The 26,217-nt window shown below is 39.3% G+C and overlaps 1 protein-coding gene across 1 annotated transcript in view; it reads left to right on the top strand.

The window, feature by feature from the left end:
• The first annotated feature begins 17,229 nt into the window (after positions 1–17,229).
• Positions 17,230–26,217, top strand: part of LOC127455161 (formin-like) — a 73,347-nt gene continuing 64,359 nt past the window's right edge. The window contains 2 exon segments of the mRNA XM_051722799.1: positions 17,230–19,327; positions 21,679–21,799. Of these exon segments, the coding sequence (XP_051578759.1) occupies positions 17,603–19,327; positions 21,679–21,799 (1,846 nt within the window). The 5' untranslated portion in view covers positions 17,230–17,602.

The following is a 26,217-nucleotide window of genomic DNA, read 5'->3' as shown; positions in this document are numbered from 1 at the left end:
GTGTATTTGCGTGTGTGTATGTGCGTGTGTGTGTGTATTTGTGTATGTGTGTGTGTATGCATGTGTGTGTGTGTGTCTGTGTGTGAGTTTGTGTGTATGAATGTGTATTTGTGTGTGTGTGTCTGTGTGTGTGTGTGTGTGTGTGTGTGTATGTGCATGTGTGTGTGTATTTGTGTGTGTGTGTGTGAGTGTGTGTCTGTGTGTATTCTGTATGTGCATGTGTGTGTGTATTTGTGTGTGAGTGTGTGTATGTGTGTGTGTGTGTCTGTGTGTGTGTGTGTGTGTGTGAGTGTGTGTATGTGCGTGTGTGTGTGTGTGTGTGTGTGTGAGTGTGTGTGTGTGTGTGAGTGTGAGTGTGTGTGTGTGTGTGTGTGCGTGTGCATGTGTGTGTGTATTTGTGTGTGTGTGTGAGATTGTGTGTATGTGCGTGTGTGTGTGTGTGTGTCTGTGTGTGTGTGTGAGTGTGTGTGTGTACTGTATGTGCATGTGTGTGTATTTGTGTGTGTGTGTGAGTGTGTGTATGTGGTTTATGATATGTGACCCGTGTGAGTATCATGTCGTCTTTCATTACTGTCCTGAACAAAACAACAGCAGAACATTCACTCATCAGATTCGACTGAGAGTCATGAACTTACAAGAGAGAGAAAGAGAGAGACAAGACCACAACAACCTGTAGGAAAGAAATATCATAAATGAGATTAATGGAGATCAGGGCTGGCCCTAGCATTCTGGGGGCCCTAAGCAGATTTTCAAAATTGGGCCCCACTACCTACAAGTACATCTATCCAAACACACCCAACATCAATAACTAAGCAACTTTAAATGGTGCAAGTCTATTTATTCAAAAGCATTAAGCTTAAAAATGCAAAACTATCAACTGTAGTTTATCAGCACAGGTATATCTACTTCAGAACTAAAACATACATGCACAAATGCGTGTGCAATTGAATAAGAAATAATTAAATTACTAAATGAAGGTATGGTAGGATACAGTAGATTATATTTACACATTGGTATATGCTTTTTGCACTCTGGTGTATAATAAAACAGTATATAATCTAACAACAACAGTGTATGTAGTATAAGTATTGTGACTGAATTTAACGGCATCACTGGCAGTGGGAAGAAATGCACCTGCGTCACGTAATATTACCTCGTCACTGCTGTCTTTAAATGCCAAGCATGTCTATAGAGCGGTCTCTTCAGGTCCAGGAAACAGGTAACCAAGTTGCCGCCATGACCCTTGCTTTCTGCCAGCCTGCGAGATGCCTAGCCGCTGGGAAAAGCCGCTGTAACACAGCTCACAAACAGAAGGGAAGGAGAACACAGGGAAGCAGGTTTTTCCAGGCTCAGGTAGGACTTTTAATCGGCCACTTCAATGCTTTACAACTTCACAAACTTGTCAGCTTCACAGGCACGTAGACTTAAACGTATCAGCTTCACAAGCATAACAGATTAAACGTAATAGCTTCAGGAGCACCGTGGCCTTCCTTGTGCCAGACTCTCTCTCTCTCTCTCTCTCTGCTGGTGGCGTGGCTGCTTATATGCCGCTCTCCCCGTGCTCACTGGAATTAGAGACAGGTGTTAAACATAATCTAGCTCAGGTGCAAGAGCCCTTACCACATTCTCTCTCTCCGGACGGACGCTTGACCACGCCCCCGCTGCTACAGCCACCAACCACGCGTTCCAAACCGGGAAAGGCGTGCGTGCGCCCGTCACCCCCTTCTCTGCGCATGATCACGACGAGAACACCGCGTTTACTTTTAGTGATATCACACTCCCCTAGACACTTTATTTTCACCTTTTGTGTTCATTGACTTTCTTATGGCATGCACAGCCACTGTCTGCCTTCACTTACATGGAACGATAACGGGAAAATAATGAAGTTGGCTAAAGGTGAGCTTGAACCCGGATCGCCCATGCAACTAACCAGCTGTCTTACTAATATTAACACATCAGATCTTAAGCCAAGGAAGGCCAAATTCACATACTTTTATCTTTATGTCTTTTCTTTAAAGCATATGCAATCATTTCAATAGTTTTATTGGTTCCATCGGACTGTTGGTACGCATACAGCCGAGCTGTGTGCCCAGTGCTATTTACACTATTATTTGGCTATACTGAACCCGTAGTAGGGGTGCCCCTGATGGCCATTTTATGCCATGTTGTTCATAACAGTTGTTTTGCTGCTGTTGTTTTTAACAAACGTTTCTGCACGATGTCGGCCTCAGTAAAGCTCATTTGGTATCTTTGGAGTGCGGCGCTTTGGAAAAAGGGGGCGTGGCTAATTCAACAGCTTGTGGATGTAGAACAGCTAAAATCACTTACAGCACCTTTAAGAAATACACAGTTATTTTACAGCTCTATACTCTTACTAGATGTCAACAATTGACGTATTTGTGTCTCGTTTTATTTCTCCTAGGGAATTAGAAGAAACATGTTGATATTTTTACAAAGCATAACAGAGATCGCATCTTATTGTTTCTCATTTAAGTGGAATTATAAGTTGACAGATGAGATCTTCTCAGGATTAGACTCTAAACTCCAGCAGAATATTACTGTATTACACTGATAGAGGAGGTAGTTAGTGCTGTTCAGTTGTGTTTGTATTGAGGACAGATCTGAGCGTAAATCAAAGTAAAGTAAAAATTATATTGTTATATGCATTCTGTGCTGTTGTCATAGTCAATATTGACCTGCTACAGTCCTAAAGAAATTTGACTACATTGTGTGTCTTTTACATGCAAGAGTGATAAGTAAAATTGGCAATGCTGCAAGCCAATGATCACAATGCACTTTTGTTGTATAGAAAAGAGCAGCAGTTTGTGTTCCAGAGGAAAAAATGGCATTTAAGTTTTGAGCGAGGATATGAGAGAAGGTGAATGGTGATATATATGTATGGGATGCACTGTGTGCTAACAGTTTAATAATGTTCCCACTTCATGTTCTGACATAAAATAGCTCTAATAAATGTAAAAACTGGTAAAACAAAATTGGTAAATGTTGCCATGGCATATGGCAACGCTGTACCATGGTCCAAAAACAATATTTTTTCGTAGAATTTATCAATTTATCCTTTTATTAAGTTCATCTTATCAAGTATCTTATTAATTGACGCATATATAATAAAAAATGCAATTATATTATGGTAAACAATAAACATTTCCGATAAACAATATAATTGATGCCACTATCTATAAAAATTCCCAGTGTGAAAATGCAGCAGTGCAGTTCAGGTACAGAGGTGCCATTTGGCAACGTTTTTAGAAAACGATCTAAGAAAAAGTGTAAAAGATGCAGCAAAAAATTAAGATGTAGAAGAAACATACAGAAATTTGTGGAGCACTTCAGCAGGTGTCTCCTCTGTAAGGGTGACCCCAGGAGACAAAATCAAATGTCATGTGGTTTAAAAACAGGATGTTATTGATTACTGATAAACTGCCCTTTCTTTTCTAAACATGCTACTCTGTACCATAAATTATCTATAGAAGCTGCGACTTCAGTAGAATGAAAAATGTACAGCATTTTAAACACTTTTCCCCAACAATACTTCATTATTGAAGGCGCTTTAAGCAATTTTAGGCGTTCCACAAGATGCGCCGTTGGATTAGCCACGCCCCCTTTTCCCTAAACGCCGCACTCCAAAGATACCAAATGAGATTTACTGAGTCCGACAGTTGTCAAAAACAACAAAGTATCAAAATAGCGCCCTCAGCTGACAACTGTTATGAACAACATGGCATAAAAATGGCATTAAGGCTCAATAATTCCCTGCAACTACAATACTATGAGAACGTGCTAAATGATTGACAGGTAGTAAGCATCAAAGTCTCATATTGTCAGTGTAACATCAATACACACATATTGAACCGCTTCATTCATTTGCTGTGTGTCAGCCTGAAGCTATTTACACACTGACAGTGTTCTGTGTACTCTAATATGACCTCATAAGAGCACTGTGACCCCATTACACACACTGTATCTGACATCTGCTCTATTAACACTATTTAATATATCTACAGTACAGTATATCTCACTGCTGGCTCATCCATCAACACTGTTTCTCAACATGTGCAAAAACAGCCACAGATAAGCCGTTTAAACTCATTAAACACATTTACACAGCCTGTGATACATTTTTACTTGGCTATTTAAATGAGGACATTCAATAGACTATTATATTTATGTTGAAGAAACATTATTTACATTATGAATAATTTGTATTCATCACCTTTTTTCCCAGCAATAACAGTGGAAGTGTCCAAAAGCCTTTAAGGCATGTATCTATTCAGAAAAAGATTACAAAAAATAAACCTACCCTTAGAAAAATTAACTGAGAAGAAGTGTGACAATATGCCCCGGTCTCCCCTATAGAGACTGCAGAGGTGACCTTCTGACCTGTCGAACCTTTTCGTCTCCTAGGAAACAGTTCTGACTAATCTTAATAATAAACCCATGAATGATGATTGATGTTGGTTTGCATGTGTACCCTGCAAACACGGAACGTTCCCCTAACCTTAGTGGAGCTTGTTTCTCATTGGGAACTTACTCCTAACATTCTGGGAACGTTCTTTGTAGGTTTTATTTGTTATAACCAAACTAACCATCCCAGAACGTTGCATGGAGGTTATTGGGTGTCAACTGAGAACCTAATAAGAACCTACAAAGAAGGTTATTTTACATAATCATATTTTTATTATCATCATTATTATTAGGGTCATACTTTCATGAGATTTTCATAAACGTTGCAGAGAGGTGTTTGATAGACTGTAAAGATAGCGGTATATTTGAATGTTTATTAAATTGTTAATGTCTGTCAAAAACAGAGATTATCTTGAAGTCATTGTTTATTTGTAATAATTTACTTAAGCATCTACATGCATTGTCGGGTGCTGAGGTACAGTGCAGTTTTAGAAAATGTCAAATCTGGGCTCAGTCAAAGTCTTTTTGTGGAATGCCCAATTCCCAATGCGCTCTAAGTCCTCGTGGTGGCGTAGTGACTCACCTCAATCCGGGTGGCGGAGGACGCATCTCAGTTGCCTCCATGTCTGAGACCGTCAATCCGCGCATCTTCACATGGCTTGATGGGCTCGTTACCATGGAGACGTAGCGCGTGTGGAGGCTTCACACTATTCTCCGCGGCAACCACACACAACTCACCATGCACCCCACCGAGAGCGAGAACCAGATTATAGCGACCACGAGGAGTTTACCCCATGTGACTCTACCCTCCCTAGCAACCGGGTCAATTTGGTTGCTTAGGAGACCTGGCTGGAGTCACTCAGCACACCCTGGATTTGAACTCGCGACTCCAGATGTGATAGACAGTGTCAATACTCGCTGAGCTACCCAGACCCCACTTTTGTTACTTTATTGAGTGCTCACACCTGATATTGACATGTTTGTTGTTGTCCAGATGGTGGCACCATTTTACTCCTCATGAGCTCATTAGTTCAGTGTGTGACACAAGAAGTCTGTGATGCCAGCTAGTGTAATGCTGAAGTTTTCCTATAGTAATGTTGATCAGCTTTGCCATGTGTGGATTTCTCAAGGTAAAAGTCATTTCCAGTGGCATGTAACTTTCAGGAATGGACGCTAAAGTTCATTGCAAATGCCTTCATGGCATGACTGAGAGTGATTCAGTGCAGTTCGAGACATGCAGGATAAATGTGGCTTTGCATTTGGAACAGAACCAGGCCTTTAGTCAGCGTTTGAACGTCCTACAGGATCCGGCTAGAGATGCATTATCATAATGAGATATAATTAATCACAGCTGGGTCTTTATTTGCCTTATAAATAGTGCTTTTAGTGTCACATTGCCACGGAGAATTATGACAAAAGTGTGTGTGTGGATTAACTGTATACTTTACTGGAATTCTGTGCACATTTCCGTTCCTAGTGTTTAGTTTGACTTCAGCACTTTAGCATTTTAAAGATTCAAAATAAACATTAGCAAGCATAACAGAGCTGTTTAGTATCTGTTCACTTTATCAGGTTGTTTGTAGTGGCTTTTTCAGCCTTTCAGACCTTCTGTGTAGAATTATACAGTCAAACATGTGCTGCATTCTCAAAACAGACATTTAACTCTGTTTTCTTTTTTAGTTCAGGCATGCATGAAAAACACAGCCACAGAACAAGTTGAGGTGAAGATTAAGAGACTGATGAATACAAGTGGAAACATAAAGAGAGGCAGAGAGTAAATAAAAGTCTGGGGTTTTCATTAAAACTGGCTTAAACAAAGTTTTAGGATTCTGCTCACTTTTAATAGAGAAGGTAAATAGGTTTTATCACCAGACAAATAAGGTTGTCCGAGGTGATAATAATTAGAAAAAAAAACAATCTGGTTTAAAACACTTGTCAAGTTCGTACACATGTAATCTTAAAGTTCATGTTGTTTTTACAAATTGTTTGAAAAACATTTATAGCATTTTGTACGAACAATTGATTTAATGACTTTAAAAATGTCATGTGGTGCAACCATCAAATAAAAGGTATTAGTTTACACAACTTTTAAAGGTGAAAATGATTTTTGACAAATATCATGAATATTTAAATCAAGAATATCAAGAGGTTTTCTCATGGTTGCACCAAATGACCAGAACAAAATGTGCCTTTTAATGACAAAATAATTATTTGTTTTTACATCTTGCGGGTCTAAATAGATCTTTTCTTTTTTATGATTTTTGTCACATGACAACAAAATTTCTACCTACATGTTGGTTACACCACATGACTTTGAGTGCCTAGAAAAAGCGCTATATAAATGTAAGGAATTATTATTATTATTATTATTTGGTGGACAAAAGTTTTTCAAATATTTGTCATATTTTAAAATAATAATAATAATAAAAGATTATTCAGCACAACTCATGTCAACATTTCTTTTTTCAAGAATTTCAGCTTTTAATGGGACTTTGAATTGTTTTACTGTCGGTTGCACCACGTGACATTTTTGACTTTAAGCCCCAGAAAAAATATCCAAATGACTTTGAACTCAGATCTTGAAAACATGTTCATCATAGAAGAGGTGAATTGCATTTGTAATGTAATTTTGAATAATTTATTAGACGCGGGGAAAAAAAATAAACATCATATTATTGACCTGAATTGAAAGAACATTGATAATAGTTTGGGAAAAAAAAACAAATACTTAGACATTTATTCTCATTTTAAAAATAATTGCCTTTTTACACAAAACCACAACATTTTTACACTTGTGCTGTGTAGATGTGAAATGTGAAGAAGGTCAGACATTAGGGAAAAAAGTTTGAACACTTTTGTTGATTATTAAAAATGAGGCATGGGTCAGTGACGTGACGCTCATTTTTTTGTCCGCGTCTAATAAATTATTCAAAAATTGTAAATATTACAAATGCAATTCACAGAAAACAATTAATTGAATACACCTCTTCTATGATGAACATGTTTTCAAGATCTGAGTTCAAAGTCATTTTGATATTTTTTCTGGGTCTTGAAAACATGTTCATCATATTTGTAATATTTACAATTTTTGAATAATTTATTAGACGCGGACAAAAAAAATGAAAAAAAATAAAACTGTTCATCTGAAGCACAGCAGTGTCAAAAACTATCAAATATTCATGAATGAAACTGTTTATTCACGGTTTGTGATCGGGTCCAATAGTGCTTTTAACTGCCCCATTTTTCAATAACAGATCCTTTGCAAAGCTTGAATCATATAATGACTGGCTCACAAGCAATCCACGCTGATATGAGCCGAAAAAATGCTCATGCATAGTCCAAAGCAGGGTAAAATGATGCACATTGACGCACTGAGACGTCCATCTGGTTTACATGTAACAACAATTAAAAATAGCGCTGGTGTGTGAAAGAACATGTCCACAATGTGTTTATGCTCAAAACAACAAGATGCAGCAGCTGCATGAAAGAGAATGGCATCTCCTTTTCAGAGTTGTAACTTGACACCGCGTCTTTTAAAAGCAGCAAGATACATAACAGCGGTCAAAGAGTCTGTGTAGTTCATGTTATATACAGAATAAGTAAAAATACTCCAGATGGGTCCCCTTTGGTGTTCAGGAATAGTTAGCCACACAAGACCTCCTCTCTTGAACTGTGCATCAATGGGCGGGGCCAAGGGTGCAATGACACATGTTGTGGGATGTGTAAATACAAATGAGCAATGTTTCGTGACGTCAAGAACATTTCAAAACGAGACGTTTCAGCAGGGTGTCTACATATCGCGGAAAATTTGATTCTCCATTTCACGACTCCTTTAAGTCTTGAAAGAAAGGGCTAATTAATTCACTGTATATTTAGGAAAATTAAGACATTTATCACGTTTCAGGTCAATTTGACCACAGTCAAAACAAACAGGTTTTACATATGTATTTGCAAAAAACACAGCAGATCCTCAACAAGAAACACTGAACAAGAATCCATTGATAATAGTGTTCATTGAGATCCAATGTTCAGTCCTCTGTGCTACTGTACACATAATGTATAGATTGTTTGTAAATGTATGTCTGTTGTATCTAAAACCCTGATATCGACCCCATTCTGCCGAGTTATTAACAAGCGCCATCAGACATCTTTGCATCAATTCAAGTGTGTATACCTTTTTAATGGGCACTATTAATAATGTGTTGCACAACTAACACAAATTCAGAATAGTCCCTTGCACGATGTTTACAATGTACAGACCATTTGTAAAATTATGTTTAATGCGTCTGAAAGCGACAACTTTTGATTAATGGTTGTAAGAATAATAGAGTAATGTGTTTATAAACACATTATTATGTAGTATTTACAAATACTTGTTTTCTTCCTTTCAGAATCACTGTGTCACGGTCCTGTCACTCTGTCAGTCTGGGTTTTTGTCTGACAGGACCGTGGCATCATCGTCCCATGTCTGTGTTGTGTTTCGTTGTCTGTCTTTGTGTGAGCGCACCATTTCGGTTGTATTCCCTACCGTGCGCTCTTCGGTCTGTCTTGTTTCATGTCAGGAGCACTCGTGCTCCATGTCTGTCTGTTATTGACGTGGGTACATCACGCTTATGTCATCTTGGCAGCATGCACTCGTGTCAATAGTTTGTCTGTCTCTCGCGAACACGGGTGCACGTCGCACTCGCGTTGCGTGCCCGGGTCGCGAGCTGTCTTCATGTTGTGCTGAGGCTCAGTCACTTCGGTCTAAGGTGTCGGTGTGTGTGTGGCCGAACTCTCGCACAGGTGTCCTGTCTTGTTTTTGTCACCTGTTGTGTGCATCTCGTGGCGTTTGGCTCGCGATGTACGCTTAGTTTTCGTTTAGTGTGAGAATGCGTGGCATCGCTTTGTTTGGTGTTACTACGCATTCTCTCGTCTTGTTTGTCGGTTGGCATGGGCTTATATTGCCTCATTGTCTTGGTGATGTGCGCTCATGCCATTCGGGTGTTTTGTTGTCTTGTGAGAGCACGTGGCTTTGTTTTGTTTCTGTACCGCCGCGTTTATCTCTGTCTTACGTCATACACCACCTCCTTGTTTACCCATTATTAGTTTATTAATCACACCTGCCCTGTCTTGTTAACCTGTTGATTTCTCTCCCTATTTTAGCCTCCTCGTGTGTGCTGTCCAGTGCCAGTTCGTCTTGTTTGTTCTCCTGTGTCGGTCCTGTTTGTCGGTCCTGTTTCATCCCAGCTCGGTCCGGTCGGTCCTGTGCCCCGTTCTCCTCTGCCCCAGCCTGGATTGTCTGTTTCCCCTATGGGGTAGTTTGTGTTTGTTTTTCCCCCTTGTGGGAGTTTATGTTGGATTTAGCCTTTGTTTTTGTTTTTAAATAAATCCCTTTATTTTTAACTCTGCATTTGGGTCCTGCCTCTGCATTCTCTGACACACTGAAAGGTGACCAAAAGCTCATAAAAGCTCTCTAATAGAGAAAAACTCATGTTAGGGCATAGAAGTGAGGGATACTTTTATAATAAGTTGACAATATGGGAGACAGTCAGCAGTAAAAGGTAAAACAGTAGAGAAAAATAAAGCTGTACATTTTTCCAGGTTGCCTACCATAAAATAGTTTGGGGTCAAAATGACCCCAAACATCACCGATGTGGTCAAAATGTGTTCCGGGGTTTTGAAAACTCTGAAACATGTGAAGTACATATTTATGTGTTCTCCTAATAAATTTAGAATCTTGAAAGATTCAAGTTTTTAATTCAGAGAAATGAGTTTTTATGGCCATTGACAAAGTATAAAAAATAATAGTTTTTTTTTTTAAACTGAAGACTAGTCCAACATTCGGTTGCACTATTTTTGCCTCATGAATTTTGCTGGTCTACAACAAAGAAATCGCTTCACTTTGTTGCTTCTCTCTCTCTTGTAGAAACGCCTCTGTTGCGTCCTAATGAGATCTGGATGCTGGATGGAGACGAGTCTATTTCCCAGAACCCTCTGTGTCGCCCCAGCAGACCGGATCACCTGGACTTTCTGAGAATTACACCGCCAGAGGATGACATCATCAGTGACACGCCATATTACCCAAAAATGGGAATAGCAGTGAGTAAAACAGGAAAAAGAGACCATGCACACACATTTGCTCAGCTATCTAAATAACACCATAAAGCTAACTATAATTACTATAACCCTAACCCACACCCTAAACCTAACCCTAACAGAAGTCTTTTTGCACTATTAGAATTTTAAAAATCATTTAATTTTGGGGCCTGGGTAGCTCAGCGTCACGAGTTCAAATCCAGGGTGTGCTGAGTGACTCCAGCCAGGTCTCCTAAGCAACCAAATTGGCCCGGTTGCTAGGGAGGGTAAAGTCACCTGGGGTAACCTCCTCGTGGTCGCTATAATGTGGTTCTCGCTCTCGGTGGGGCACGTGGTGAGTTGTGCGTGGATGCCGCGGAGAATAGCGTGAGGCCTACACACGCGCTACGTCTCCATGGTAACGCGCTCGACAAGCCATGTGATAAGATGCGTGGATTGACGGTCTCAACTTTGAGGCTCCAAAAAACAAATAAAGTAATAAAAGTAATAAAAGTATAAAAGTAATCCAAAAGACTCCAGTGGTTTAATCCACGTCTTCTGAAGTGATCCAATGGGTTTTGGGTGAGAACAGACCAAAATTTAGCTCCTTTTTCACTGTATATCTTGTTATTGCAGTCTCTAGGCACGATCATGATTTCAAGCTTGATTACACTTCCTAGTGCTTAACGCATACGCAGAGCACTAGATGGCGCTATAGGAAGTGTAATCAAGCTTGAAATCATGATCGCCAAGGAGTAGGCTAGTTGCAATTATAATTATGTAGGGCTTTTTCTCATGATATTGTATCAATACTTTAGATCCATGTATCAATATTTATATTCAACTATTAGTGTATTCATATCATGTAAATACAACACAATTGTTACACTGTTACTTCCAAATTAATTTAATGAGCTCACCAAGAGACTAAAACATGGTGTTTCGAGCAGCATGCTCTCCATCACACATCAGTATATAACCGAAATATACCCAAATTAATTGGAATTGATTTGAATCAAATTATGATATCGTGATGTATCGCAATATATCGAACCGTGATGTGTATTGCAATACATATCGTATTGTGAGATGCCAGGCGATACCCAGGCCTTTATTCGTGAAAGCCCTAAATCAGACAATTAATAGTCATATAATTATTTTGTTTGACAATTAATCATCAGCCAAATTTCATAATCGTGACAGCTCTACCGTGGAGACTGCTGATGTCAAGATTTAAAGTAAAAAAAAAAAAAAAAAATATATATATATATATATATATATATATATATTCTATTTTGGTCTGTTCGCACTCCAAATCGAAAAGATTGTTTCAGAAAACATGGATTAAGTCGTATGGATTACTTTTATGCTGTCTTTATATGCTTTTTGGAGCTTCAAAGTTCCGGTCACCATTCACTTGCATTGTATGGACCTACAGAGCTGAAATATTCTTCTAAAAATCTTCATTTGTGTTCAGAAGAAGAAAGAAAGTCATACACATCTGGGATGGCATGAGGGTGAATAAATGATGAGAGAATTGTCATTTTTTTGGTACAGGGGTTGACATTTAAATCTTTAGATTTGCCAGGTTTTGTTTTGCTCTGGGAACATTCTTAGAAATGTCATTAACTGATTGAGTTGATATATATAACCGATGACCATAGATTGATATATTGTTGTCCTTATTGTACATGAGCAATTTGGACTTCTGGACTAAAGCTTAAATAGAGTCACACACACACACACACACACATTCATGGCTTTGTATTTGAACTCTCTCGGGTCCAGAGGGCACATAAGCAAATCCCGATTTTTCAGCTTAACTCAGCGAGACTGCTGGAGACTCGTTTGTTTATTAGGAGCCACGACAGAGTAATTCAGCAACAGAACGTTAATAAGAGGCATGTAACAATAAACAAATTTCACTATAATATGCGATACGATGCATAGCCTCACGATACGATACAATATGATACGAGCACCCACAAATGTTTTGCTCAAACTTATTCAAGGATTAGACATAAAAGTCTTTTAAATCATAAATGCCACAAAAGTGTCTGACATTGGCAACAAAAAGCAGAGCTTTAATTAACTTAAAAAACAGCACTGCATTTATTTTGTTTGATTGTTAAGAAAAACTAATATGAACTCACAATTTTCATGTTTTTCTTGAGGAAATAAGTTTGTCTACACTCTAGTAATTTATATTTGTATATCACTTTTCACAATAAACATAGTTTCAATGCAGCTTTATAGAAAATCAAGCTGAAGTGACTGTAATAAGAAAAAAACTCCTTTCAATGTTATTTAGTTGTGAAAAAAATAACTCGAGAGGAACCTGACCTCTGGTTTTATGTACATAATTAGGGTTCCCATGCATCCTGGAAAACCTGGAATTTTGCAGTGCAGTTTTCCATTTATGGAAAAGTCATGGAAAATAAGAAAAATATCTAAATGTCCTGGAAAATAATTATTTGTCCTGGAAAATATTTCAGTATAATAAAACGGTTTGACTGTGTTGCTAGCAAGGTTACATGTACAAAAGCATGGTAACGATCGGGACTCGGGAGTCAAATACTCAAATTCGTATCATTTTGTCTCTGCCGCCGGCTGCGCATTGTGAAACAACATAAATGGCTAAGGGCACTTACACCCTTATGATTGATTACAGCAGCAGCCAATCGTGTGCTTGGCAATCACGGTCCAACTGAGGCAGAACGCTTGATTGGTTACAGCAGTGGCCAATCGTGTGCTTGGCAATCACGGTCCAACTGAGGCAGAACGTTTGATTGGTTACAGCAGTGGCCAATCGTGTGCTTGGCAATCACGGTCCAACTGAGGCAGAACTCTTGATTGGTTACAGCAGCAGCCAATCGTGTGCTTGGCAATCACGGTCCAACCGAGGCAGATCGCTTGATTGGTTACAGCTACGGCCAATCATGTGCTTTGCAATCACGATCCAACTGAGGCAGAACGCTTGATTGGTTACAACTATGGCCAGTCGTGTGCTTGGCAATCACGGTCCAACTGAGGCAGAACGCTTGATTGGTTACAACTATGGCCAATCGTGTGCTTGGCAATCACGGTCCAACTGAGGCAGAACGCTTGATTGGTTACAGCAGCAGCCAATCGTGTGCTTGGCAATCACGGTCCAACCGAGGCAGATCGCTTGATTGGTTACAGCTACGGCCAATCATGTGCTTGGCAATCACGATCCAACTGAGGCAGAACGCTTGATTGGTTACAACTATGGCCAGTCGTGTGCTTGGCAATCACGGTCCAACTGAGGCAGAACGCTTGATTGGTTACAGCTATGGCCAATTGTGTGCTTGGCAATCACGGTCCAACTGAGGCAGATCGCTTGATTGGTTACAGCAGCGGCCAATCGTGTGCTTGGCAATCACGGTCCAACTGAGGCAAATCGCTTGATTGGTTACAGCGGCGCGTGCACAGTGAGAAGCGGCACTCATGAAACTTCTCATTCATAAACAAACTGAATGAACTGGCACATGTACTGACCGACTGAATGAGAGGGGCATGTTGTTCGTTCACTTCAGCACTGGCATGTGAGTCTACCTTGTTCATCACAGAGAGAAAAGGGCGGAAGAGCTATTAATGTGTAAAAGTGACTGATGTTTATACATGCTGAGGAGCTTTCATATGACTCGCATCAGCGCTGCTGAATACATTGAAGTTTATGAAGTGATGCGTCAGTGCAACCTCGGCACACCACAGTGTATTTCACACTCGTTTTTGCCTCACATATAATGTCTTTGAAAGGACAAAGCTACAATAAATATTTTAAAACTGTCCAAATTTATGAAGAGATATTGAATGTCTCATAATTTATTTTAATTAATTATTACCTTATCGTTTCCGAGTATCCAGAGACCCCAGTTATTGAACTACAGTAATTACATTAACCAAAAAAAACAAAAAAAAACCCCGCTAAGACCTAAACAAATGAGTCCTCTTTTTATTTTATGCAATCAAAGCAATTGCCATTTTTTTTATCTTCCTAATAAATGTTTTCAATGTTTATTGTGCACACCTCCCACTTTCGTGCATGGCAAGGTTGTAAATTCGCCCCTCCAAGACTCCTACTGCAACGCTTGTCATGTGGAGCTTTGATGCCTCGACTCAACTCCGGATTTATTACCGGCTATAACATGTGAGCAAGTGTTGTTCTCAAAGCTTGATAGTGAGCTAATATTTAGTGTTGGATAAATACTGGCAAAATGACCAGCATATTAAAGGTGTGCATCTTAATTAACCTTTAGCGACGGTGTAGTTTGTTTATGTATCGTACGATACATATGGTATTTTATAGTGAGCGTCGTATCATATGATACAATACGATACAATATATAATAACTCTTTCCACTTGACATGTTTTTCTTGCACACATGAACTCCAGATAAATTAGCAATAATCCACAGAATATTCAAATGCGAGTCAGATGATGTGTGTGTGTTTATCATCACTAAAGTCGCAGTTAAATAGCAGCATTCCATTCGGTCAAAATGCGACACACCTGTGACAACACCTGCATTTGACCATACTGGAAAATCACACAGCACTGATCTGAGAACAGATTACATGTGTGTGGCACATACTTAATCACCACCCTGTAATGCACATCAAAATATCAGCTGTTAAACATAAAGTCTTTAATGATTAAAGGTTCGTCTCGTAACTACTAGCAGTACGTATAGTTCTAACACTGATGATATCTGGTCTTACTGGTTTGACTTGATGGTTTAACTCTGTTTGGCTGGTGTTTGGTGAGAGAATGGAGTCCATTGTTGTAGTTTTTTATGGTCTGTTCTTTTGCATCTCAGTAACAATGACAATAGACATGTTGTGAACTCTACCAGACAGATTATTGTTATTTATAGATTTGATATTATGAATCAAACTCTATTTATCATTAAGTGCAACAGTGATTTTTCTTGAGTTGTGAAGCTTTAGTTGAGGTTGTGTGATTTGTTCTTTTAGCTTAAGAAACAGACTGTGGTAATCTAAACTTCTGAATGTGTTCATACTGTAGTCTCTCTTACATAAGAGCAGCTCAGAAGCGGGCTGCGCAGGTTTTAATCCATCTGAAGTAATATAGGCCAGGCGCTTAGGTAACTACACATGTTGAATATAATGAATTGTACTTCAGTGAAAAACAATGAAAGGTTACAGAAAATCTGCATTTAAAAGGAAAACAAGACAGAATGAAAGTAAGGCCACATCAACATTAATCAGTTTTCAGTTTCTTAACGGCATTGTTTTCCAAAGTATGTGATAATGGAGAGCGTTTCGGTGGAGGAAAAAGCTGTTCTAGTATGGATGAGAGGCGCAAACGTAGCAAAATTAATGCATTTGCAAATGAAAACGTATTCGTATGGACTTGGCCTAAATCAGAAAATCCATTATCATAAATCATAGACTCAGCAGAATAAAAATCATGACATATATTTCTGATTCACCAATTCTTGTCTGGCATTTACATGGTAATGATATTTAAATTGAAAAAAGGTGCAGAAAAAAAATGCACTATGGGATTTGTTTATTTATTTTTCCTAAGAAATTATATTTTTGTATAAAACACTTCTTTAAATGGCAAAAGATGCCAATTTTTTTTAAAATAAAAGCACTGACAAGTTTTTTTTATTTATTTATTTATTTATTTATTTTTTATGCACCTTTTGCAATTGAAAAAGATGGCAATTTTTTTTAAATAAAAGCACTACGTTTTTATTTTTTATTTATTTATTTTTTATGCACCTTTTGCCATTTAAAGAGATTGGTGTTTTATACAAAAATATTATTTCTAAAGCAAAAAAAAAAAAAAAAAAAACAAACAAAAAAAAAATTGTCAGTGCTTTTATTTTAAAAAAATTGGCATCTTTTGCCATTTAAAGAAGTGTTTTATACAAAAATATAATTTCTTAGGAAAAATAAATAAACAAATCCCATAGTGCATTTTTTTTCTGCACCTTTTTTCAATTTAAATAGATTGGTGTTTTAGAAAAAAAAGATCATTTTTAAAGCAAAAAAAATAAAAAATAAAAAATAAAAAAAAAACTTGTCAGTGCATTTATTTAAACATTTTCGGCACCTTTTGCAATTTAAAGAGATTGGTGTGTTTTATACAAAAATATAATTTCTAAGGCAACATAAATAATAAATAAATAAATCCCATAGTGCATTTTTTTCTGCACCTTTTCCTGTTTTAGAAATATTTATTATTTCTATAGCAAAAATGCCATGGGTTTTTTATTTTTGGAATAAAATTAATTATAAATAGAAAATGCTTTTTCTAACTTTAAATCTATCTATAACCAGTCAAAAGTAGAAATTTTATTACAAGTTTGCAAACTTTCTCCTCGGTCACTGATTTTATGTGCACACATGACTCTGTATTCAAACACAAGACACTACAGTCCAGTGCCATGGCAACCGAGAGGCGTGGCCAATGACCTCACCCTGCTGAGATTAGAGAGAGAGGCAGTGAGACAGACAGAGTGGGTGAGGTGTTCCTCACATAATGAGTAATAGGACACTTGCAGGTAAATGTCCTGTCAGGTTTAGAGTGCTCAGGGTGAACAGAGATTGAGGGAGTGGTTAAAGGGAAAGGAAATCAACCCTGCGAAACTCCTTTCACTCTCAGCACACCTCTCAAAGGAGCTCTGAACTTTTTCCTGTTGAAACAAGCCCTCTGGAGAAGCGCTGGAGTCGCTGCGGCAGGAAGTTGCCATGCTGCCACAATCTGGAAACATTTTGGGACTATTTAAGGGCAGTTTCTGGATCTTGTACAAATAAACAAGGGAATGCGGAGTGAGTTTTTCCAGTTACTGCCTGGACTTGTGGAACACTGAGTCACTTTAGACTCTTCGGTTTCTTGGAGAGATTATATACTCGGAGAACGTGCTGCTATTTTGTGTTTGGATCACTGGATTTACTAAGGGAGCGAGAGAGAGAGTAACCCGGGATTTTCACTGACAAAAAGCATTTGTTTGCTTGAATCTATGAAACTAGAGTGCATGCTGGTGGAAGTGAAAGTAGAGATGGAGCATGTGCCACTCTAACAGGTTTTCTGTGCTGGATTTCACTTTATAGTATTGAAGATAACATGGAGAGTGAGGACAAATCTCCAGCTAGTCCTCTCCACAATATAGTCTCTTCAGAGTTTTTGATATCAGATTCGCCACGTTCAGCTGTGCTCACATCCTATCGAACACTTTCTGACAAAGATGTGGATCTACATCCTGTAAGCCACAGCGACATTGAAATCACACAGGATGATGATACTGGTGTGGCAGATCCATTGAGCTCAAGATCTGGAAATGGTTTTATCACGTCTAAAGAAGAGGAGAAGGCTGGCTCGTCTAATGGATGCCTTTATTCACCTGTTCTGGATGCAGAAAGGCCTTCATGTATGTCCTCTGATAATATGTCAGATCCGTATCTTGTGCAGGTAACAAGAGTGGAAACATACATTGATGACGATGAGGAGGCAACGAGCATCCAGAGAAGTTCAGGTGAACTTAGAGAGGAATCGCTCAGTTTTGATAAGGATGAAGGCAAAATAATTAATTCAAATCAGCTGCCTGTTTTTGACAGCGGTCGTGAAGTATCTGAGGAGGAATTTAAGCTGCCTGAGAGTCTTGTTGAGCGATCGCTCAAAGACACATCGGTTCTGACCAGAGCGGACTCACACGGAAGAATCAACAGATCGCTGGACAGCTCCTCTTCTCTTTTGGATGAGTCTACGACTGAACCACCATCTGAAAGCTTTGAGACAGGACGAGGAGACTTGAGCTCAGAGGTATCGACTTATGAAAGTCACACAGACAAGGACGACTCCGGACCAGGTGTGCATAAAGAGTACAGCGGCTGGAGACGCGTAGTTCCTCTGTGCGCACCTCCACCTGCTTCTGAATCAGTGACGACAGGTGGAGATGTCTCGTCAATTTCAGGTGATCAACAGTCTCACCAAGAAGGGAATTTGGGAACAGATCCAGTGTCTCCAACAGATTCTCAAAAAGGTGATTTCTTAAGTCCAATGTCTCCAGACTCCTCTGTTTTGTCAGGCTCAGGTCTTCAACCCGAGACAGAGGGTCTTTCGGAGACTGTTTTGGGACAGTCCCCAACTGACTCTGAGCCAAGTGCTCTCTCTGCTCCTTCAAAAGACATCAAACAGGACACGCCTGTCTCTGAGAAGACCACAGATGCCCTGTCCTCCCCGAAAACCACTAGACTCTCTGCGGCTACATCCAGCGAGCGATACCAGCTGCCCGCCCTGTTCAGCGGTCTACGGGTGTTGAAGAAAGGGGCGGTTGGAAACGAGAGGGAAACTGTTTCTGAAATCAAACAGAGGGATACAGACCGAGCGCTCCTGAGCCTTAAACAACATGTCAACAAAGCCAAACTTGAACAACTAACTAGCACCAGCATTCCAAAAAAGAAAAGTGAACCAAAAACGCTGGCCGAAACCGACAGTCGCTTGCAGAAATTGACAAACATTGACGCCACCCAGAATAAAGAAAACTCAAAAGAGGATGTTGGTGACCCAAACGCAGGAAAGGAGGGAGTGTCTGTGAGCAAAACAAATGTTAGCGTCTCACAAAATGACAGCAGCAAAGCTTCAACACTTTCAGCAGATTCATCATTTGATGCCTTAAAGTCCAAATTATTCGGTTCTAAACCCGTAAAGAAAGAGTCTATTGATGTGTCGCTGGATCTGGATGCTGTGAAGAGGAAAAAGAAAAGTGAGAAAGAACTGCTGAGGTCAATTTTTGAGAGACAGCTGAGTAAACCTCCAGTCTCTGACATCAAGAGTCCCACAGAGGTCAAAGTATGTATCACTCAAATAACTGATTTCTTACTCTTGATTAGGCAAGATACAACATTTATTCATCAATTATTCAGTCTTATACCACGGGTCCATTGAATGCTTGATTCTGATTGGTTGACGGATGTTCTAAGGTGTGCAATAATTTTTAAAGTAAACGCACAGCTATGAAGTAGTTCCAGGTCTTGACCGATTAACGGTTCCATATCACTTCGCCAAATTATTTCAGTCATTTCAAAGAGCCGTATAGGCTACCACAACAAAATAACCAAATAAAACAAAGACATTGGTTAAGTGCATCAGATAAGAATGACAAACAATGTCTATAATATACTAAAATTATTTCAATTTCGATTGAAAAGTCTCTTTGGGCTCCCTCTATTTCTCTCTCTCTTTCTCGCTTTTGTATCACCCACACACACACACACACACACACACACACACACACATACACACACACATACACACACCGTACATGCTACCACAGCAAAATAACTATATAAACAAAGACAGTGGTTAAAGTAAATCAAGTAAGAACGTCAAACAATGTTTGTAATATCCAACATTTCCTATAATATCCTGCACTTACACATGCTCATGCTCACACACACACACACACACACACACACACACACACACACACACACATGTTGGTGCAGCTATCATTATGAGGACTCTCCATAGACATAATGATTTTTATACTGTATAAACTATATACAGGGTTGTGAGGGTTACTTTTGAAATGTATTCCACTACAGATGACAGATTACATGCTGTAAAATGTCATTTGTAACATATTCCGTTAGATTACTCAAGGTCAGTAATGTATTCTAAATATCTCACACATACATATACGCTTAACGCACACACTTACTCGAGAGCAAGAAATCGAGCCGTCATGTCAGTCACCGGCATCTCGGTAGGGTTAAAAACAGTTGTTCAGGTTTACATCGGGAATATGGTGACACTCGCTGCTGCTGAGAAGTGCTTAAACTTTTTAAAGATTTTGAAGCGATGTTACTTCTGACGAGAGCAACAACAAAAAAGGTAATCACAGAAGCAATCTCCATTTCTGAGTTTCTCTCTTTTGATCCCTCAAAAACAAACTCACACACACACATGCACAAACGCACTACCTTATTACTCCAGTAAGTGCTCCAGTAAAGCAGCGCAAGTCTGAATCCTCCGTTAATACTCCTAAAGTGACGTTTTCAAACTAGGAACGAAGACTTGAGCTGTATCAAAGCAAGACGATGAATCTGTTGTGGAAGAAAGTAGTTCCTCTCATAAGAGCGTTTTAGGGACGATAACCAGAAAATGTCTTGAGATAAAACCCTGAACCATGTGTTATGGTGTGGGAACCGTGGTATAAGCAGAATAATTGACTCCGGCCCGTTGAATTATTGAAAAATAATGCACACCCCAGGTGTAACATCACGATGCACAGCGGATTACCACCTTGGGTGTGCATTATTTTTCAATAATTCAACGGTCAGTCGTCAATTATTCCTTACTTACTGTGGTTAAGCTACATTATTGCCAAAATAAAGGGAAATAAAATCTTTACAAAAGGCGTCATTTAGGGGCCTGGGTAGCTCAGTGGTAAAAGACGCTGGCTACCACCAACTCCATCACTGGAGTTTGCTAGTTTGCTAGTTCGAATCCCAGGGTGTGCTGAGTGACTCCAGCCAGGTCTCCTAAGCAACCAAATTGGCTCGGTTGCTAGGCAGGGTAGAGTCACATGGGGTAACCTCCTCGTGGTCACTATAATGTGGTTCGTTCTCAGTTGGGTGCGTGGTGAGTTGAGCACGGATGCCATGGTGGATGGCGTGAAGCCGCCACACACGCTATGTCTCCGTGGCAACGCGCTCAACAAGCCACGTGATAAGATGCATGGGCTGACGGTCTCAGACACGGAGGCAACTGAGATTCGTCCTCCACCACCCGGATTGAGGCGAGTCACTACGCCACCACGAGGACTTAGAGCGCATTGGGAATTGGGCATTCCAAATTGGGTGAAAAAGGGGAAAAATCCCCCCCCCACGTGGGACGGGTGGGGATATGTCCCCACCACTGTTTGTCTTGGCAAATTTTGTCCCCACCACATTTTAAAAAAGCGTTCATTATGTAAGTGTCTAATAAAAATTTAAAAAAATAAAAAACCATCTCCAGTTCATGAGCAGGAGTTTCCAAATTTCAGGACCAACAGTGGCAGATATAGAAATAAAGTTATCAAATATATGATGTGAAATATTGAATTGGACATTCATTAAGAATGACTTCCGTGACGTCACAACCAGTAACCAGAGTCTGATTAATTTCTGCACTCTTTCTTTCTGTCTTACTGTCTTCAGTCAGAGGTCACGTCCCCATCAGATGGTGAGGATCGAACCCCTGGACGTCTTCAGGCCGTCTGGCCACCACCCAAATGTAAAGATGCAGAGGAGAAGGTCGGACTGCGCTACACTGAAGCAGGTGGGATGGTTTTGTCTTTATGTCCACACAAACACACACTTCTCCACCCTTTGTGATTTCAACAACACTCCACATTCAAAACAACTTCTCTCTTAATCTTACTATGAACTGTTGTGCAAACAAGTACACCTGTGCTGTCTGGCACCTAGCTGTTTTTGAGAGTTACACGGGCACTTCGTCTAAATTCACATTCTAACCGACCTAAATGGTATGTGAGATTAGTGCATACCAAATTATAGTATGTTTAATACCTAAAGAGTATGTTCTTTCCCATCAGTGTAATACATACTTGTGGTGTGTAGTATTGTGATGCAACCAGACATTTATTTGTCCTGTGTGATTGTGCGTTTCTGGTATATCTTGCGTCATGTGATGCTGTTAAGCAAATGCAAAGGCAGCACCCTCATTTGACCACAGAACAGCCACAGTCCCTGCAAGACTGAACACAGCAGCCTGATTGATCAAATTACACAAAGCCACTTAATCACTCTTAATGCTTTTGACTGGCAACACAAAACCAGCCACACTGGTACATCCAGCTCTGGCTGAACTCATCTTAACTAGGGCAGTTTGAGTGATGTGTCTGAAGTCCACATGCACGAGCTGTCAGATAAGATATACATTAGTGCTGTTGTTGCTCTTAACATGTAACTCACATACATTCACTTACACAAGATGAGCTACACTCACTTACAGGGTTACATGGATATTTGAGGGATTTTAAAGAGATAGTTCACCTAAAAATGAGAGAGAGTTTTCTTTCCCTCATGCCATCTCACACTCGTGTCCTCTGCGGGACACAAAGAAAGATTTTTGTTTGAGGTGTTTTTGTCCATACAATGTAAGTCAATGGTGTCCTACACATTTAGGCTCTAGAAAGTATTAATCCATTTGAAAACATAGATCCATACCATAAAATGCCAATAATGTAATTTGTTTGCCCACAAATGTGTTCAAAATGCTGACTTATGTATTCAAAAGGAGGCCTGGTATAAGTTGTTGTCTTATTTTTAAGTCGTAATGTAGCTGAAAGCTCTGTTACACAATGTTTGATGATAAACAAGCATGTGGGACAGAGAGTCTGAACTCAACAGCGCCCCTCAGTTTTTCTAATGGAAATCTGTGGTCAAATATGGTACTGCAACGAGCCCTCATTGAGACCCATTGGGGCAGAAATAAATCTGCCCATACGTAGTGCCAAACCAAAGGTAACATTAGTATTAGTGCACGCCAGCAGTGTGAGTGATCGTGGACATGGCGAGCATTATCGATGAACGTGCGTGTAACAGCGTGTCCTTTATATTGCAAATTCAAGACAAATTGGCCATCAAACAACTTAGAGCCAGACAGTTTGATAATCAGAAGATAAGGGCAGGTGATAAGACATTGTATGTTTTGTATGATGACTAATTGTATGTTAAAAAGCCTTGGCTCTTGAACCTTCCTGTTTTAAATTTACTGTGATTTAAAACATTATTATCATTATAAAGCATTTCGTTTTTTAGTACTGTGGAAACGTGTAAATGGCATGTAGATAGTTCTGTTTCTCTCTCTCTCCTCCCTGGTCCACTAACACACCTGCACAGAGAAATAACAAACAGACATCCGGCATCTCTTAGTGGACACATACTGTATCTCATCAGGCTGTGCCTGTTCATCATCAAATCATTTCCCAGTACAACTGGTATGAGAGAAACGGACTTTTCATATGTCACATGGATCACACAAAAGAGAACAAAAATGCAATATTGCACTTTTACAAGTACTTAAACTCTTCACAGAGTAAAATGGTGTAAAACTGCAGCCGTAGAAAAAATATTGCTGATTCAAGCACCCAAATATTTCACATATCTCAATATCAGTTTTGGGATTGTGTTAATCAGTAGATGAATACATAGATCAGCACTTTGATTAAGAACACGATGATTGATCTAGTGGTAACTTTTTGCCTTTAGTTTTTAGAGGTTTTGGATTCTAATTCACCCAAATTGAACTTTTTATTGTAATAAAACAAGATTGCATCTGTACGTCAGTGGATGGGTGTTACACTTTAAAAATAAAATGCAATAAAAGATGCGGGGAGACGAGAGTTGTGGAAACGCTGACACATTTTTTGACCGTTCTATGTATGAAAGAACAGCAAACTCCGAAATTCAGACAGCGACAACCACAAACCCTCCGCTCAAGCAGCGTGAACCCGGAAAAAAAGTCAGTATGTGCCTGAGCGCTCGTGAACGTTATGGAACAGTTCATAAACAACCATCTCCCTTCACACAACCCAGGCATGAAACACTCAGTTTATATAGGGAGGAAACACACTGCGCATCGGTGCGCCCTCAACAATCAGCTCACCTGTATACCACACACCTGAGAGTGATTAAGAGAGAGGGATACTCACACACATTACATACACACAAACAATACGGCCAAGAAGGACATCACAATGGGGGATACGGAACAGAGCGTGAGCTGCGGCAAACTGCTGACACTAAACCAGTGTTTCCCAACCACTGTACCGTGGCACACTAGTGTGCTGTGAAAGATTGTCAGGTGTGCCGTGGAAAATGACCAAATTCCACAAAATAAATAAATGCATGACAAAAAATAATAATAATTTCAGGATCCAAACTCCTCACCTTTCGGAGAAATTTGTCGTTTTGAAACCATAATCGGTCACTTTTGTGATTGTGAAGAGCAATGATTAATGTGTAAAAGTGACTGATATTTATACACGTTAAGGGGCGTTCACATGACTCGCGCCAGCGCTGCAGAATACATTGAAGTCTGTGAAGTGACGCCACTTTACACCAAAGTGTTTTTCACACACACGTTTTTGCTTCACCAATAATGTCTTTGAGAGTACTAAGCAACAAGAAATATTTATAATAATTATTTTAATTAAATATTACCTTATCATTTACGAATATCAGAGCCCCCAGTTATTGAACTAATTTAAATTCGCCAAGAAAACACTTCGACCTAAACATAAACGAGTCCTTTTATTACTTTCTGCTATCAAAGCAACTGCAAGCTTTTTTTCTCTCTTCCAAATACATTTCAATCAATGTTTATTATGCACACCTCCCGCTTTTATACGTGGCAAACTGGTAAAATCGCCCCTCTGTGACGCTTTCTGCAACTCTTGTCATGTGGAGCGCAGTGCGGCGCTTGACGCTGGCGATGAACGGAGCGTTGACGTCTCGACTCAAATCATGTGAAATGAGCTTCACAATGATGAAAGAACATTATTGAAACTCAAAATTATTATTATTTGTCTATTATTGTGGTCATGCTCAGCAGTTTAAATACTGTAGGAAAATGATCCCGTAGATCTGCTTTGTGTTTATAATTCTTATACTGACGTCAGGAGATTTGTAGACATGCAAGTTTTAATAAAGGAGAAGGACGTTATTGAAACTCACTATTATTAGACTATCATTGTTGTCTTATTGGATGAAAAATAATGCTCAGACTGAAGGAAGACTATAGATCTGCTTAAACACTATAAAGTCTCTTGGTAGATTTCGGTCATGAACGACTCAAAATGATTCACTGACTCACTCATAGCACATAAGACGCTCATTTGTCGCCACCTAGTGACATTTCCAGAAGGGGTCACTGAACTAATCAAATAATACAATTTAACAAATTTGAAACAGAAGCAAGCCTCACCAAAATACTCTTTATTTTGCAGCTTATTCTGCACAGTTGTAAACTTGAATAAACCTGAATCACTAAAATAGCTGGAATTGGTGCTTTTAGCTTATACTTTAAAAAAAATATCCCCAGAAAAAATGTTCGTGGACCTTTTTCGCCCCTCATGAGTTTGCATCCCTGTAATTTGTTGTGGTATTGCAAGAACAAATCTACAAATTAGAAAAGAAGCAAATTTGTTGTTTTTTCATTACCCATTTAGCGCTCTTGCCACCTGTGACCTCACACAGCGTAGCCTACCTATGTGACTTGTGTTTTTTTGTTTTTTTTGCATAGCCGAATTTCAAGCATTACAAATAACTCACTATTGTATCAGTATAGTATCACTACACTGAGACAGACAGAAAACATGGACAAGTTCTTGAAAAAGAAAAATATTGACGATGGTTAGCTTATGTGGGATAGTGGTGTGCCGTAGAATTTTTTAGTCGTAAAAAGAGTGCCGTGGCAGAAGAAAGGTTGGGAAACACTGTACTAAACGACACTGATAACAGCCGCAACAAACACTTATAACATTCAAAATAACACATTCCAGCACCGGATTGCCTGTCAAAGCTCACACAGATTCAAAAAAACTTCTACTCAAGAACTGGAGATGTTTCATCTGGATTATACACATACCTGATGACAGCTATTTCAAAAAGTGGTAAGGACACGTCTCACCCGTCGCAGCCAATAACTGACAATGATGTACCTAATAATCA

Source organism: Myxocyprinus asiaticus, chromosome 17 (assembly GCF_019703515.2).
Source record: "Myxocyprinus asiaticus isolate MX2 ecotype Aquarium Trade chromosome 17, UBuf_Myxa_2, whole genome shotgun sequence".
Lineage (NCBI taxonomy): Eukaryota > Metazoa > Chordata > Actinopteri > Cypriniformes > Catostomidae > Myxocyprinus > Myxocyprinus asiaticus.
This window is presented reverse-complemented; position numbering and strand designations above follow the sequence as displayed.